A 17,350-nucleotide genomic window follows, 5' to 3' on the forward strand; every position below is an offset into this window, starting at 1 on the left:
GTCCAAGTGACAATGAGAGATTGATTTTAAGCCTATATTGTGATTGATAAATTTGTAACCAATGATAATCAGAGTCATAGTTCAAAGGTTGTTACCATTGTTATTGCGACCATTGAGCTTGGAGTTTTGACAATTGTAGAGGTAAGAAGAGGGACACGAAGTAACTAATTTCTTTCTTTCATGGATGCACTTCTAGCAGTACTAAAATCCAAGCCTATGAGATCTATATAAAAGGAGAGGAAAGAGTTTCAAAAGGGTATTTTTGGTAATATTAAATTGTTGGAAGGATCCTTCATAATTAGTGTTTGGTGAAGAGGAAAAGTATCAAATTAATTAATAAAAAGTAGAAAAGAGATGAGAAACAAAACCTAAATTTGACGTATATTAGGTCTAAAAGTAACTTTTGTTGCGTCGATTTAAATTCGTATTTATGAAAGGTGATGAACATTTTAAACAAATTTAAATATGAGCTTATTTATTTTTCTAATGTTTTTTAAGAAACAAAATCTTAAAATAATGTTTTTTGAAAACAAATATCCTGAATCTTTTTTGTCACGTCAAGACCTGTTTCGCATACTGTCTCGACGAAATATATATTTTTTATTTTTTAAATGTTATTTCGTCTTTATTAGAGACGAAACTATCAGGCTGCACCATGTGTCATCATCTGGTGAGTTTCGCCTACTACAGAAGAATGGTGCCATGTGTCATGATCTGAATCAATTTACGAAAGTGGTTAAAAAATAAATAAATTATATTTTAATATTTAATTAAAATTTATTAAAATAGAAAATTATAAAATTTAAGAATAAAAAAATTATATAATTTTTAATTAACTTAATTAACAACTACAAATATATTAAAAATGCATATTAAAATTACACCATGTATATTGTATGACGCAAAAAACAATACCTACTAATAAAATTATAAATTTAAAAGAAATTATTTTAAAGTGTGAGTTACATTTTTTTTTATTCAAACTAGTTTGTAAGTTAGGTGTAATATTTAAAAATCTTAATAATTTATATAATAAATGTGTATTTTTTATAATTTTTTATAGATATTTAAACTAAGATTAACAAATTCTTAACACTATATTTTTTAATATATTTATAATTATTAATTAATTTAATTAAAAAGTATCTAAATTTTAATAATTTATTCTTAAATTAAATATTATGATTTTTTATTTTTAATATATTTTAATTAAATATTCATTTTTTTTAATTAAATATGTTTCGTTAATACAATAGATGAATAACGTGGCAAAAAAGACTCCAGATAAAAAAAATATTTTTAAAATTACTATTTTAAGAATTTATTTTTTAAAAAATATTAAAATAATAAATCAGCCCTATTGATATAATTATAAACATATTTAATTTAAGAAAAAATAACTATAAAAACATTTATTTATTATATAAATTATTAAGATTTTTAAATATCACACCTAACTTACAAAATTAGTTTGAAAAAAGAAAAAAAAATATGGTCCACACTTTAAAATAATTACTTTTAAATTTATAATTTTATTAGCAGATATTCTTTTTAGTGTCACACAGTATACATAGTATAATTTTAATATACATTTTTAATATATTTATATTTGTTAATTAAGTTAATTAAAAATTATATAATTTTTTTATTCTTAAATTTTATAATTTTCTATTTTTAATAAACTTTAATATAATATTAGAATATAAATTTTTACTTTTTTTTAACCAATTTTGTAAATTGATCCAGATCATGACACAATTCTTTGAGTTTCATCTCTGCAGTAGGCGAAACTCACTAGATGATGACACATGGCGCAATCTGATAGTTTCGTTTTTACTAAAGACGAAATAACATTTAAAAAAAATATTTCATTTAAACAGTATACGAAACAGGTCTTGACGTGGCAAAAATGACTTCAGACAGAAAATATGTTTTTAAAAAACATTATTTTAAGAATTTTTTTAAAAAATATTAAAAAAATAAATAAGCCTCAAATATGTCATGTTAAGAATGACACACACATTTGACCAAACTTAAAGCGTGTTTGAGAGCTTTTAATTTTAACAAAAGATGTTTTCAACGAAACTATCATCTTATTAATAATAAAATAAATTATAAAAATACTTTTTAATTTAATTTTTTTAACATGCTTTATATTTTTTGTTAAAATTTATAAAAAAAAAATTATTTGAGTTGCATTCCTAATTTAATAAACTTTATTTATAATTTTTTAATGTTTAATAAATTTCAATAAACAATAAAGAGTGTATTAATAAGAATGCATTGAATAATATATTACTGACATTCCTCTTATAATAATCAAATTTGTTGTGAAAGAAATAATCTATTTAAACAAAAGCATCTAAAATAAAGATAAACAAACATAAAATAAAATGATATTAGAAAAAATGTTTAATAAAACGAATTACTTAAAATTGATTTAATATATAAAATTATATAACATATATATTACAATTTTATTTTTAATACTTTAAAGTATGTTTGAGAGAGAAATTTTAGACAAAAAAGAATACATTTTTAAATTTTAAATTAAAATAATTATATATTATTTATGATAATAAATATATAATTAATATATTAAATTTATGTTAATGTAAATTTATATATTTTATTTTTTTAAATATTAATTTTAAATATAAAATTTCTCTTCTCTTTCTCTCCCTTCCAAAATTTCCTTTCTCAAATAAGCCATTATAAAATCCGTTAGTCGAAAAAAGAATTCAGCATTTTTGTCTGACAAAAGGTCCAGAAAGAATTAAACTATTTGTTTGGCAAATTGATAATAATAGGGTGCTGACTAATCAATGTAATTGGTCATAATATCCTTTTTGTCATCACAGTAGTCACATTGAAGAAAGCATCGTTTCATTTCTTGAGTGATTGCACCTTCACTATTCCAATTTGAAACCATCATTTTGAAGATCAACCAAAATAATAACATTGGAATAAAAACTGATTGGAAATGGATTGAAACGTGGGCTAATACTATTTATCTTTTATGGGTGGAGGAATCAGCATATTCATGAAGAAAATTTTAAAAGACCTATACAAGTCCTTGACTTGTAGTGACTAATTGTATGAAATACCTGAATTTGATAAATAAATAAAAATGCATGATCAAGACCATGTAATCCCAACAGTACAAATTAAAAATATTATAGATGGCAAGATATGAATTAATGGTCGAAATTACATCGTCTCATACCACTTAATAATCTCTCATAAATTTAATAAGTCATGCAAAATATACCACGTATAGCTAAGGTATTATTGCTTTCATGGTGCCAAGTGTTTGCTTGAAATATATTTATAAATTTATTTTTAAATGAAATTGACTCTACAAAATTAATTTCATTCGTCTCTTTTGTTAGAAAGAATTAACAAAAAGAAGAGTTGGGTATCTATTTTTGTATAAGTTTCACAAATCACATCACCCTTTTATCATTAAAAAAAAAAAAAAAAAAGAGGGGATAAAAATCAAACTTTTGCAATGTAGTCTCGGAGATTCAATTTTTTTAACATTCGATATAGAAGCACATTTTGTTCGCAGTATTAAAAGATAATATATATATATATATATATATATATATATATATATATATATTTTTTTTTTTTTTTTATTTTGCTGCTTCAACTCTAACTTGGAGAGGTTAAAAGTTAATATCAACTTTGATATAAAACAAGCAAACAAGTTTTTATCCCCAAAATTTCGTTTGCAAGGAACAAAATTAGATTTTATATAATATGGCAATTTGACAAGCACTAAAATATTGATAAAGAAGAAGAAGACAATGGCACTAAAATATTAAACATATTTTGACCAATACTAGCTTAAACTCCAATGGAGTGAACTGTTCAAAGGTATAATGTATCGGTTGCCGATAATTCTAATCGATATATAAATTGGGTTACTTTGATTGGCGCACATATGTCACATGACTAATGGGTGATGCACTTGCTTCAAGGAAAAAAAATAGGGTTGAAGATCCAATCATTAGTGAATTCAGCTTTAATTTTGATTTGGTTGTTGATTGAATTATTCTATAACCTTGTAGCTGGTCACAAATATTTAGCAACAACCAGGAAAATGATGTTCTCCAACATTGTAGTTTACGTCTGACACTTTTAAGGGATCAATGATTGTCCGGCAACATTTTTTGGTTCAATAAAGAAATAATTTTGGGAGAAGAAGGTATTATTTCGTTTGATGATTTTATTATTTATACAATTTTGTCGATTTTATTTTTTCAAATTTATTTTAAACATTTAAAAGTTTTTTATAAAATATTTGTTATTTTAAAATTATAAAAAATAATTTTTAATAAAATTTTATTATTACTATTTGCTTAAATTTAATATTAAATTCATATTAACATTTTACTTATTATTTTTTTATTCAATTTAATCTAAATTTGACTCGAATTATGCACTTAAATATAATATATGAATTTATTATTAATTTTTTTTTATATATTCATAAACTCAAATCTAAAATCTTACTTAAGCAATACTAAACTACTTACTACTTGAACTAACTTTCATTAATTTCATTTTACTTATTAATATTTAGCTTTCATGCTATCATCGTTATTAAATTCGATTTACTTGGGTATTCTAGAGATTTACCACTATTTCACTTGCTCGATTATAAATATGTATGTACAAAATACAATACGCGTTGAATGACCATAATTTGTTTTCACTTTTGCTAAAATTGTTTCCTTATAAATAGGCTTTTTGTCAATCATTTACATTAAGGTTATCAAATATATTCTCTTATTAAAAATATATTCTATTTGAGAGCCTGTATTATTCTTTAACTCTCATAGTTTAAAGATTTCTTTTATAAAATTAGATATATTGATATTAGGTGTTAAACTTAAATATATGATTTTTTTTTTTATTAAATTGAGATTCGTGAGTCTAATCAATAATATATATACTTTGTCATATTTATTTATTTTAACATATAATACATTAATTATAAATAATATATTTATAAATATTCAAATTATGTGAACTTTAATATATATAATTTAATAATAAAATTAATAAATTTTACATTTTATAAAAAATATTAAATAATATAAATATTCAAATTTAACACACGAATCCTAACTTTTTTTTTTTTCAAATGTATCTATTATTTCTAATGTTAGTGTTAAGATTTAAGGTTTAAAATATAGAAATAGAAAAGTACATATGAACCTCAATTTCAAACATCTTGTCTTGATTCTGGATTCAAAGTGCATGAGTCAATAGGATTTGAGCTTCGGCAGGTATTATATAGACGAAAGAAACAGCAATAAAATAGGAATATAATAAGACAAATGCAACGATTGTCATTAGAGTAGTTGTTCAGAATTTAAAACTAGAAAGTGCTGAATGAAAAAGTATACATCTCTTCAAGTTTTCAACTTATTAAATATAGTTCTTTTTTTATTAAATACTTATTATTTTTTAATATTTTAACAAGTAATAACATTAAATATTAGATTATATATTATTAATATGTGTTCAGTCAATGGTCTTTTATGTCATTCCTCTTTCATTATTAAGGTCTCAATGAAATTGCTCTTTTTATGCTTCTTGTCTGTTTCCCATTTGATTAATAAAAAAGTTTTGTTAACTTCAAATCTTTGTTATTAATAAATGTTTTTAAATAAAATTATTATTTTATATTTTAAGGTAATATGTTTCTTAAAAATAAGGCATATCTTCAAACATGTCTTTTAAATATCAAGACTACACCAAATAGTTATTAGCATTTTTTACGCTACTTATTTTTTAATTAAGCAGAGAAAAAAAAAAGAGATATATGAAAGGGACCAAGTGATCCGGTCAGTGTTTATATTACATGGCTTCTCCAGTCTCAAATGTGACATGTCAAGTGTTTAGTTATTAATGCAATAATTTGATGGATCTTTATCGCTAGCTTAATAATGTGTAGGAAAACTGGCTTTACTTTGCTCAATTTACGAATTCCAAATGATCTTGTGCTGATAAAATAAGCAAAACAAAGTAGAATCTCTCCTTGAATTGATGAATTACATCAGTGAGCTAAATGACACTTGCACCTCAAAACCTACTTACAGCATATTAAATATTATATGTGGCTACATATCAGCTTAGTTAGAACTTAAGAATTTCAAGTTCATGAAAACTACTTAATGTTTCAAAAGTGACATATCAAAGACACAAACACACTCGTGGGTTCTGTGGGGAGCTTGCACATCGAAGGACACTTAGGAAAATATGTTCATCACAAGGAATACAGAGTTTTGAATCAGCAATGAAATCATACTCTTCCCGAGCTTGATCCAACAAGGCCTTAAAGAGTGGATGATGGAGCAATGCAACCTTGATCACATATCTCTTGTGATTCTCTCCTACGTACACAACCAAATGACCCTTTGGAACATCACTTGGAATGGAGCAACTTTCATGCAAAGAAGACCATAAAGCCCTTTCACAACAATACTCACAAGCAGCACAAGCCATGACTCGATCCCCCATTTTCTTGCACTTGTTTAGGCACCCTCTTAGAAATCTTGACTTCATAATTTCTCGAATGTATGCAAATAGAGAGAGAAAGAGAGAAAAGGACTAAAAGTGCAGTGATGAGTACTTGGAAAGTGATAAGGTATATATAATTGTGGCATGGGAAGAAGCAATGCTGTGGAGCATTAAATGGTTGACATGATTGGTAGCCTATGCTACTTTGCTAATATATAATTATTGGGATCAACATATATATTATTTCAAGTGTGCCAGTTATTGATAGTTGCTGACTTTGTTGGTTAGCAATGTATCTCTGATACGAAACTGTACGAACATGCATGGCAATGATATAAGAGATATATGAAATATAATATATAACTGATTAATTAACAACAATCCTAGGAAGTAAAGGCTCTGTCCTTCTCTGCAATTCTCCAAGGGTGGTGCTTAATCACTGTTTCTTTCCAAGTTCTCAGTGTTATATAAGACCCCACAACTTGGGGGAGGAAAAGATAAGATATGAAAGAGGCATGGGATAAGTTTCTTGGGCAAAGTGCGAACCCACTTATTTCTAATACATAGGCATGGATAAAAGATATAGGCACTATATTTTTTAGATTCAGAAAGAGGCTTCTTCAACTTTTTTGAGTCATGATCGTTGAAAAAATTTGTACTGTCAGGTGTTAAAAGTCGGCAAGTTTAGTGCTAGAAAGTGGATCGATATGATGATAATGTGTTTTGAGTGCAATCCAGATAGTGTATGGACACTGGTGTTAATGGATTTGAGGCCTATCCAGGAAGTGGAGCAACATGGTTATTAGTAATTTAATATTAATTTTTTTAACTGTGGGGGATGAACTAATTAGTATTAATCAGCGACTTTATAATGGATTAATGCTGGTGTCCCTGTCAATCCTTTTCCTTGTTAGGATATCGTGATTTTTAATTCCCATTTGGATTGGTCTTAGCTCGCTACTTTATAAACGTTGAATTATCTTAAATTAGAGCATGTTGGCTAAACTATTGTTTTTATGAGGACTAAGGAGGGTACTATCCGTACAAAATAATATAAATTTTCTGCAAATGGATTTGGGGGATAAGTTTACTGTTCCCTCCATTGCTCGCAGTAGTACAGGAAATGGGCTACATATAGCAAAAGGGATGGAAGGAAATATCTTTGGTACCAGTGAGGAGAATGGAAGTCACATTTCTTCACCCTGAAAACTTTGACCATCCTGTAGATGTGACATCTTTGATTTGATTCCTTTCCTATGTTTTCTCATAAAGGGTCTTTAGAAATCTTAGCCATGATATCAAAAAATAATTGGTCTCATTTCATTGATCTTATCAATGTAACATAGTGAATATTGCTTGAAATGTACTTCTTACACAATGGTCTAGAAAAGGAAAACAAAAAGGACACACATGCAAACAACTTGTACCAAAACTTGACTGATTGGGCTAGATAGAAACTCTTTGTTGTGTAATTGGGAAATTTAAAGAGAGAAATTTAATTCAGTTTGAAGAATTCAACAATTTTAGATAAATAGGTGTACAAGTATAAGACAGTGTTTGAGGTTGCCCTTTTTTCCTTGGCATGCACATCTTACACATATGTTCAGAGAGATGACTGAGAGCCAGCACATTGATTCATCCCCTTTGAGACAAATGTCGGTTATGCTTGGTTGGTTGAAAAGAATAGACGTTCAGTTTCACACATGATCATTTGCAGTGAAATGCCAACAGTTTTTCAGATGAGACAAAGATGAGATAGTTAAACGATTTTAAAAAGGCCCCTTAAGGATCTTATGAAATTACTCAGCATGTACTGGAAATTCGATTCCTTTCATTTCATATTATATATAAAATGCAATCCAATTTCTTCTGCATCCTTCTGCATCATCTCATATCATATACACACTTCTAATCATGTCCAAGTCAAAATAGACAGAGATTAATTGAACAATGAACATAAACCCAGTTCTTCTTTCATAAAAATGTCCAAATTCAGAAAATTATATTTAACAAATTAAATGATTTAATTATTTTGTCAAAATGAAGCTCCAATTTTCGGGAAACGTTATCACATTGTAGGTAATGCAACGGGACCCATATTTTTTTTTAATGATATTGTACATAAATTTTATCCTTTTATTAAAGTAACTAACAATTTTAACTTATTAAAAATACCTCAATAGTATAATTAAAAATAATTAAATTTGGTAAAATTACTTAAATACTTGTAATTCGTAGCTTATGACTGATAAGCTAGTTTATAACTAACTAAGTTGATTGCATTACAACTATTTAATCAAATTAGAAGAAATGTGTTAAATGACTAAAAAAAAGTGTTAAAATTATTTCATGTGATATAAATGATAAAAAAAAGTTAAAAAATAGTTTTCAATAAGTTGAATATTACTAAAAATATTATTTTAAAAGTTAGCATTCAAAAATATAACTTCAAAACAAAGGAATTCAGCTGTTTTAAATACCCAAATAAATGTCGTGATTCTACCACAACTCAAACAAACTGTGTAATATAAAGGATACATGTAGTCTAGATTAAAAAAAGTTACACTCTTTTACACTTTTTTCCCCTGTTTATTATATGGAATTGTCTATCATATTTATTATTGTTTTTGTTTGGTTCCTGTTATTCTGAACGTGTAGACAGAGAGCCAACTAGACATTTTCCATCCAAGGGAGGGTGATGGAAGATGAGGAGCGTGGCGAGTGAGGGAGCAAAGAAAGGACGTGGGTGCACATGAGGTTTGGGCCACGGGGCTCACGGGTGGGGGATGGATATTATGTGCCATTACTCTTCAAAGAGTAATGCTTTGGTTGGTGTTTGTGACACCTCAAAGCCATTCTTAATCTATGGTTCGCAGCCATTTTGTGTATCTAAATTATTTGATTAGACAGACACGCTTTGCTCCCATTTCACGTGCATTCACCTCTTCACTTTAGCTGTCACATTATCATTTTCTTCCCACTTTCTCCCCAACTGCCCCATTTCCTCTATCCCTTAATTTAACACCTCTCCATGCTTCCTTCACGAAGCAAATTCCTCTTCTTTTCCAAACCCTTTTTGTATTGAACCCCAATTCCGTCGGTAGAGTTCTGTATACAGATTTTAGATCATTTTACGCCTCAACCCAAATTTTCTTCTTTACTATATGTTACAAAATTCAAATGTGTTATGTGTAGACTCGAAAATTCTATATTTGATTTTCACCCTTTGGGTCTCTCTCAAATGCATGATCCTCTCGTGTTCAAAATGGTTTCTATCCCTCCTCATAGCATTAAATAGATTTAGGTGATCAAATATCTAACTATTAATGAAGTTTGGTCTTTGCACGTCACGCCACGTATGAGTTTGAAAGGGAATGATTCACTTAAAAAAATTAGTCTTATTAACCATTGCTATAAAAACATTAAGAAATCATCAATTAAAAAAACGTTAACAGGACATTAAAAATTTGGATGATAATACATTAATAATATATTTTAATAATATTTATATTCTTTAATTATAACCAGTACTTTTAAGATACTTGTTATCATTTGACAGAATTATATTATTGCTCTTTAAAAAAAAAAAAGCATGACTTAGTGAGATTAGCAAATCTCTGGATGAATAATACTTACTCGGTTCTTGCAAACAAAACTACAAGATTATACATCTCTTGTAATGTTTGAAAATTGAAAAACATTTCCTCATCTGAGCATACCCTAAATTCGATTCTTAGTTGGATTCCTGTTGAAATATTGAAATTGTTTGCAAACGCAGATTCATTTGCCGCTTGATGTGCCTCCCAAAAAAATATCATTTAACAGTTGTCACTCGCAAGTACTTTTATTTGCATTTGTTGAGAGCAAAATGCTTCAGGCTCCGCTTCCCCCCAACAATAAAGAAAATTTTTTTCAAAATATGTAATCTAAGAATCTTAAAAAATTTAGAGTCCAGTACATAACCAGTTCCTTTAGCCATTCATTTGCAACAGCGAGTCATAAGCGGCTTCAAAAACATTAGTCGGTCATCAATCCTAGGTTTTAATACACTAAGAAAAACAAAATATTGAAGAGGCTAGGCATTAAGCATCGCAAGCTAATGTAGACAACTAATGATTCCTCATGTTTACAATTCAAAATTTCTATGCCTTTGTAGATACACAAGCAGTAATTACTTGACGGTATAAAATTTTGCAAATGTTATACCTAAATTTCAACAAGATTCTTTTGATTATGGATTTACCTGGACTGTTTTACACATGGACATTTACTTCTAGGTACACTTTTTCCTACTTACATTTCTTTTGCTAAGACTAACTGGAGGAGAATCTTTAGCAATGGCAGAAGAACCTATTGGGCTAACACGTGATTTCTTTGAGCCACGTTGCCTTGGGTATGGATGAATTTTAGCCAATTCGCGCACTCGGCGTACCACGATAAATGGCAAGGGACGGAGGGCATGCTCATCATTTTGCTCGGCCTGTAATCAACACATGATCATTTACATTGTTAACTTTCCCATTCCCCAAACCAAATTTTACCAGAGAGCATATTTAACAAAATCAACTTCATGTACGTCACATCAAGTAAAGTTGCAAATATCATTATATACTGTTGCCCCATCTTAAGTTTCTGAGATATGCATGAAAAATTAATTAAAAGAAAGTTTCTGAAAAGAAAGAAAGAAAGCTAACCTCTTTCTTGTTGAATTTCTGCACAGTACTGGCTCGTAAAAGGTTTCGCCACTTGTCCTGCAGAAATCACATTTAGAAAACGGGTTTGGAAGAAAGGTGACAACTGAATGAGTAAAGTGTTGTGATGTACCCTGAGATCTATAGGAGTTCGGTAGCTTGAAGAAGAAAACAAAAACCTCTTTATATCAGTCCATCGACCAACTCCATATTCAGATACGCCTTCAACCAACTTCATGACTTCAGAGAGAGTCCACATCCTCTGATGCTTTCTTCGATCTTTCCTTCTAGCTTTTTTGGACGTCAAACTTCCATCCTCAGATTCTGAGGGAGATGGCTCATCGTCATACTCAAGTTTCTAGAAAAGAAATATGTCTTGTTAAATGAGGGAGAATAATATAGATCTGCAAACCATTGGCCATTGAATATTAGGCTAATAATCAAAATTGGAGTATCATTTCTAAATTTCACGATTTTTCCACTAACAGAAAGGCACCTTTATCTCGTGCAAAACATTAAAACTAGATCTCAACCATAGGAACCATTCTGTGCAGTCACAGAAACAGCCATGGACCTTAAGAACTGCATAAATGAACTAAAAATGAAAATCATGCTATAGTAATAAAAAAATATAAATTTACTGCATAAATGAACTGCTCAGACAAGACACGAGGGAAGCAGGATAAAGCAAATTCATACCAATTAACACCCAAGTTAAAACATACTTCAATTCATTAAGAGCCAGTAGACTAAATTTTAACAAATAAATTTGTAAGTGTCACAGAATCATCAAATTTTGATATTAAAGCTCATTCAGAGGTATCCAAAACCAGAAGATAGAGAATAAACATAAAAACAGATCCTAAAAGTTATACATACACTATGACACAATTATAACTAAAGAATCTCTCTCTCTCTCTCTCTCTCATGCCAAAGGGTAGGTTGGGCAGAAAGAATCCAGATCTACTCAAGAAAAAAATATACAGAAAGGGATAAAACGCTCCCTAATGAAACAGTACCTCTATCTTTGGACGTCCTTTGCGAACTTGCAACTCAGGAAACATCACGTCATTATTTTCATTGCTAGACTTCTCGCCTGGAATCTTTTTCAATGCTTTAATTCTTATACGAAGTTCATTACATGATGGGTCACTTAAATGTTTAGTTTTTGTACCAGTAGCTGGTCCCTTTTCCTTTGACCTCAAATTTGAGAACTCTTCAATATACCTCTGAGTAGGCTTTCGGGATCTCTTCTCTCTATGTGCAGCAGGTTGGCTTTTTACAACAGGACCCTTTTCCTTCTCACAAGACAATATACCACCGACAAAATGATGATTGTTATCCAACTCATGCAGATGCTGTAAATCGAGTGAAATGTTGTACATGCAATTTACATTTGATGGTTGACTTAGATTGTTCCTGAATGCACCATGTGATTCATTGGTTGCTGCCTCATCTAAAGAATCAATTTTGCATTCAGATTGTGCATTGGGTACTTTTGTTGATTGTAATACCCCACCAATAATGCTACTTCCACTTAATCCAGAAGAATGGCTTTCCGAACTTGAGTTTTGCAAAAGTGAAACTTCAGATGGACCAGAGCCTAGAACCTCAGCTTTGTTAGCAAAATCAAAATCTGCAGATTCAAAAAATAAATTGCAATATGTAAAATAGAAAGGTGTAATAAAAAAGGCCAAGCAGAAACTAAACACTTTCTTCCTTTCTATCAATACATGAATAGTGTTAACTGTCATCTCTAACGGGTCCTTTCAAGGGTGCTGTGGGGTTGGAGTGTGCACAATATACAGGCCTAGCCTCCTAGGTAACTTTGTATTAAAACTTTTTTTTTTTTTTTGTTTTACGGTAAGCATAGTAGAAGAAAGAATTAAAGTAGAACTCTAGATTACTTGGTCATGGAGGGTTTGATATCATGTGATGAACTAATTATCCCAAAAGCATAAGTTGTAAGGGGAAGGCATATGAATAGTTTTATAATACATTTATAACAGTAGTTAATAATTTACCCAAAAAATACTCTTCACATGCACCAGAGAAACCATCGGTCCCTTCAAGATCATCAATTTCAACATCATCTAGCAATCCATCAAGGACCTAACAAAATTAAAGATAGTTCTCATACCAGCAAAATAAGGACATAAACAATTTAGCAGTAACAGGGAAATATTATTATTATTATTATGCAATTGACATTAGATAAGGTGATATTAAATCAAGCACCGATTAATCAATAACAAGCAGTTTAAATATAAAAATCTGTGAATTACTAGCTTCAATATCATCCCAATGACAACTGATTGTAGACAGATACCTCCAGTTCCAAATCATCTTTGCTATTCAAAGTTGTGTGTGAATCCAAACTACCTGATGAATGTCAACACACTAGTATGAGATATAAAACCACAATAATCACCAAGGATTGAAAGCAAATATTATCATTGTGCTCTTAATATAAGATAATGTCAATACAGCTTTATCAACCATTAAAATTTATCCAGTCCAAGATGACATCTCAAATATAGAATGTTTGATTTCATATCTTTGAAGATGCAACATGAGTTCTAAGCTTCTAAGCAATCTCTGTCAGCAGTACACTGTCAAAGTTTCATACAGTTTGCTTCTTTTACTCTTCATTCTTTCACCTTATCATTTTACTTCATTGTTTATTCAAGTTTTTCAGAAACAAAATGCAGGCCCCAAATAATAGCTTCTTGCCAATGTTCAAAGTAAATCTCCATTTCCTGATATACAGACTTCAAGCAATAGAATCAAAAAGAACAGCTTTAGGTCATTTGAGAATTACCACTACTTGATTTTAAACCAAATTCAAATCCACAGGAAAGATTTTCAGCATCATAACATTTCCCATTATTCTCCTCATTAAATTGCAATATACTATCCACTGAAACATGATCATTTCTAGGTTCTGCAAGCAAACGCTCAACCTCCATTACTTCATCTTGCAGAGAAGGTACGGATGATTCATCCATCTGAACCTAGGGAAATTTAAAATAAAGATATTATAAATCACACATTTTAAGCAAAACCATGTTGCTTCTTCCAATTTATTTAAATAGTAAAGCAAGAGCATTGCATAACAATGATGTAAATCCACACAAGTGTTCACACATAAACAGTGTCTTAAAATGTTTTGTCAAAATATTAAGCTTGTAAGGACTAAGTATACTGCAGATCAAGAAAAACCTTCCAATCACATGTAAATTTGACTTACACATTGTTAAAAAGAACAAACGCAATGTACTTCTCAAAGAAAACAAAACAACGTTAAAAGGATTTGGAGTCCAAAATCAATTGCCTGACCAATCCACTAGTGGTCCAAGAATATGGAGAGTTTATACTAGAAGGAGAGGAACACATATTAGCAATGAAGAAGAGTATTCTGTTATGCAAGGAAGGGTTGTTACTGGGGAAAACAATCATTATAGGAAACAGCAAGGAAAGGAAAGGGGCAGTGTGGAAGTTAATAGTGGAACACAGCCATTAGGCTTGAGACCTCATAGCTCTGGGTCTCTGAGGTATTGTTCTCTTTTTTTTTATCCTTTCTACCCTTAATATCCAGTACTGCTAATATAATTGCTGGGTGGAGTTGTAGAGGTGAGTGTAGTGCCTTGTTCTGTAAGTGGGCATTTCTGTCTAGAGTGTAGTGTTGCGTTCAGAACTTCAGACTGCATCAGTATTTCAGCAAGTGAACACCAAACAATAACCACAAGTTTAATTTTAACATTGCCTCATATCTATAGAGATGTAAAAGATGAAGTATATTGGGCTTGACTTATTAACATTAAATAATAAAATACTAAATGGACTAGTCTTCTATAATTTATTTACTATAACAAGACAAGTAGAGTATGCTTGTACAAACACCCTCAATATACTAGCAGAATTTTTTTTATAAAGATGATGATTTAGTTTCAAATTCCTGATCTATTTTCTCAAACAACACTTGTAGCATTTTAAAAATCAGATTCTAGAATAATGTTGAATAAAATCCAATGATTGCAATCCTAATTCCACATAAATCCCAAAGAGCTAATATCTACCATAATTAGGTGCAACTAATATGAGATAATCACCACATTCACAAAAAATATTAAAAAGATACTTTCTTTGATGTTGCACAATGCAGGAGAATGTGACCAACAATGACCAAAATCCTTACTCTTTGGCATTTCATATTGGAACACTTCCGTAAATATTCCTCCCGATCCATCTCATGTTTCCTTGAATATCATCCTACAGTTTCAATATGCATCAGTTTACTCTCTTTTTTTTCTCATTCTATACATATACAGATACATTTTTATGAATAAAAGAATAGAAATATGCATATAGCATTCATATATATGTGCCCATTGCTACAATTCACTTGTAAAATAAATACACAAATATTGAAACTGTAAGGCTTCAACAAAGAAAGAACAAGAAGCATGACAACAGAACAGTACAACTGTCTATGTAAACTGATGAAATGCAAAAATGAAAAACTATGTTCAGCAATCCAATAAGAGTGTTAGGAAACATATGTAGGCATAAACTCATTACTCTGTAATATCTCTTAGACACAATAATTTGTTTATACTAATTTCGTATCTATGTATGCATGCAGAAGATCTAGTCCAGGTGTGATATTGTAAACTCATTTCTTCAAATCAAATGCCAAAAGGCCATATATTAGAGCCAAACAAAAATACCATCTATTTTCCATTTTCAATACTTCCCAAAATGCCCTCTGACTTGATTGCCAGTTTACAATTTCCATTTCTCAGATTATAAAAACTTCTAATCATTGTTTTTCTGTCTGAACATAACAAATAAAAACCAATGGATTCCAAACACATTATTTTTTTTCTCAACTTTCTCAAAATTCGGAATAAATGCTATTAACAGCGTATATAAGTGGGATACAAATGTCCTCTAAGAGAGAAACAAAAACGGAGTGAAAAATAAAACTGATAAAACACTACAAAGTCCTCCCTTCCATACATTCTTAACCGAAACCAAAGACCAAACACCATACAGAAGCCAAAAAAACACTCCCAATGACACAAAGCTCATTGAAAATCCATACATTGCTGAATTCACAGACACCAAACTACTGCCAGAACCACAGGTCGCCACAAAATATGCCCTCCCTTATTCCACTCTACATTTTCTATCTTCAAACCGCACACTCAATCACAGTGACCAAATTAACCACAAATGTTTCTGTCTCAACATAAATTACATCAATACTACTGAACAATTTGAAAAATCTTGACACATTCAGTTAATAATTACAAAGATAATTCATATTAAAACTAAAACACGACAGAAAAACCATATTTATTTATTATATATTTAAAAAGAAAACTACAGAGAGCTTTCAATTATCAGCCTTATGTGAAGCACATATTAACACACCCAAGTTAATTAAATCATCGCTCACATAACAGTTAAAACCATACAGTACGCTACGAAAACAACGCAATCAAATAATTTTCTCCATTTTATAGCGAGTAAAATTGAACTAATTAAAGAACAGCGAGCAAAGTCATCGTAAGAATAGAAATGAAGAAATGAACTATGAAAACCCCCAACCTCATTCATTCATCGAACAAAGCAATCCGAACTAACCGATCCCTAAACTCAAATAAAAATAACAAACAAAGGAACACACAAAAGAGTAAGATCTAATCTATAGCAGAAACGAGAGAGGAAAAACAAATATGCCGAAGATCGAACCTCGAAGTGATGAATTGAAGAGAGAGAGAGAGAAGAGTGAGAGAGAAATTCGAGCGAATGTTCGAAACCGAAAAAGGCTAAAACCGCCAAAAAGCGACACGAAACGGAGGGATGGAAGGTGAGCTGTTTTTATTCGACGGAATCCCAAGTTTTTTTATTTTTATTAATTTTTTCGACGCGGGTTGTCATCCAAATTGTGCGTTTCGAGTTCGCTGACACGGGACACGTGTACCACATTAACAGGTTCTGTTTCTGGTCGCTTTCTTATTCGCGACGCTGTCATGTCTTAACGCTGTCAAAAACTCCGTCACACTCTCGCACTTGCCTTTGCTAATTGCTTATTGCTTATGGCGATTACCAGG

At 30.0% G+C, this 17,350-nt stretch overlaps 2 protein-coding genes across 9 annotated transcripts; both read right to left on the reverse strand.

The window, feature by feature from the left end:
• Positions 1–6,210: 6,210 nt before the first annotated feature.
• On the reverse strand, positions 6,211–6,582 carry LOC113873844 (indole-3-acetic acid-induced protein ARG7-like). The gene has a single exon (XM_027512188.1). It carries the CDS (start codon positions 6,580–6,582, stop codon positions 6,211–6,213), a length of 372 nt encoding a protein of 123 aa, XP_027367989.1.
• A 3,869-nt stretch (positions 6,583–10,451) lies between these two features.
• On the reverse strand, positions 10,452–17,098 carry LOC113871152. Of its 8 annotated transcripts, none has more exons than XM_027507998.1 (9): positions 16,989–17,098; positions 15,427–15,500; positions 14,143–14,242; positions 13,558–13,610; positions 13,253–13,340; positions 12,248–12,864; positions 11,362–11,586; positions 11,232–11,288; positions 10,452–11,017 (listed from the first exon to the last, which is right to left on the reverse strand). In XM_027507998.1, the coding sequence occupies exons 2-9, from the start codon at positions 15,475–15,477 to the stop codon at positions 10,811–10,813; spliced, it is 1,398 nt and encodes a 465-aa protein (XP_027363799.1). In that variant the 5' UTR covers positions 15,478–15,500; positions 16,989–17,098; the 3' UTR covers positions 10,452–10,810. The 8 variants fall into 8 exon arrangements, 7 of the variants coding, with proteins under 7 accessions (XP_027363799.1, XP_027363795.1, XP_027363793.1 ...); XM_027507994.1 differs by having other exon boundaries at positions 14,050–14,242; XM_027507992.1 differs by having other exon boundaries at positions 13,552–13,610; positions 14,050–14,242.
• Positions 17,099–17,350: the final 252 nt, after the last annotated feature.

Source organism: Abrus precatorius, unplaced genomic scaffold (genome assembly GCF_003935025.1).
Source record: "Abrus precatorius isolate BTA unplaced genomic scaffold, Abrus_2018 Scaffold7, whole genome shotgun sequence".
In the NCBI taxonomy this organism is placed as follows: Eukaryota; Viridiplantae; Streptophyta; class Magnoliopsida; order Fabales; family Fabaceae; genus Abrus; species Abrus precatorius.

Bases quoted from the DNA above. Each gene is read 5' to 3' on its own strand.
- LOC113873844 (XM_027512188.1), bottom strand. From the start codon at position 6,582: ATGAAGTCAAGATTTCTAAGAGGGTGCCTAAACAAGTGCAAGAAAATG.
- LOC113871152 (XM_027507991.1), bottom strand. From the start codon at position 15,436: ATGCCAAAGAGTAAGGATTTTGGTCATTGTTGGTCACATTCTCCTGCA. The intron at 13,341-13,557 runs GTATCTGTCTAC...TAATTTTGTTAG, and splicing joins AAGATGATTTGGAACTGGAG to GTCCTTGATGGATTGCTAGA. The intron at 11,587-12,247 runs GTACTGTTTCAT...TTTCTTTTCTAG, and splicing joins AAGGACGTCCAAAGATAGAG to AAACTTGAGTATGACGATGA.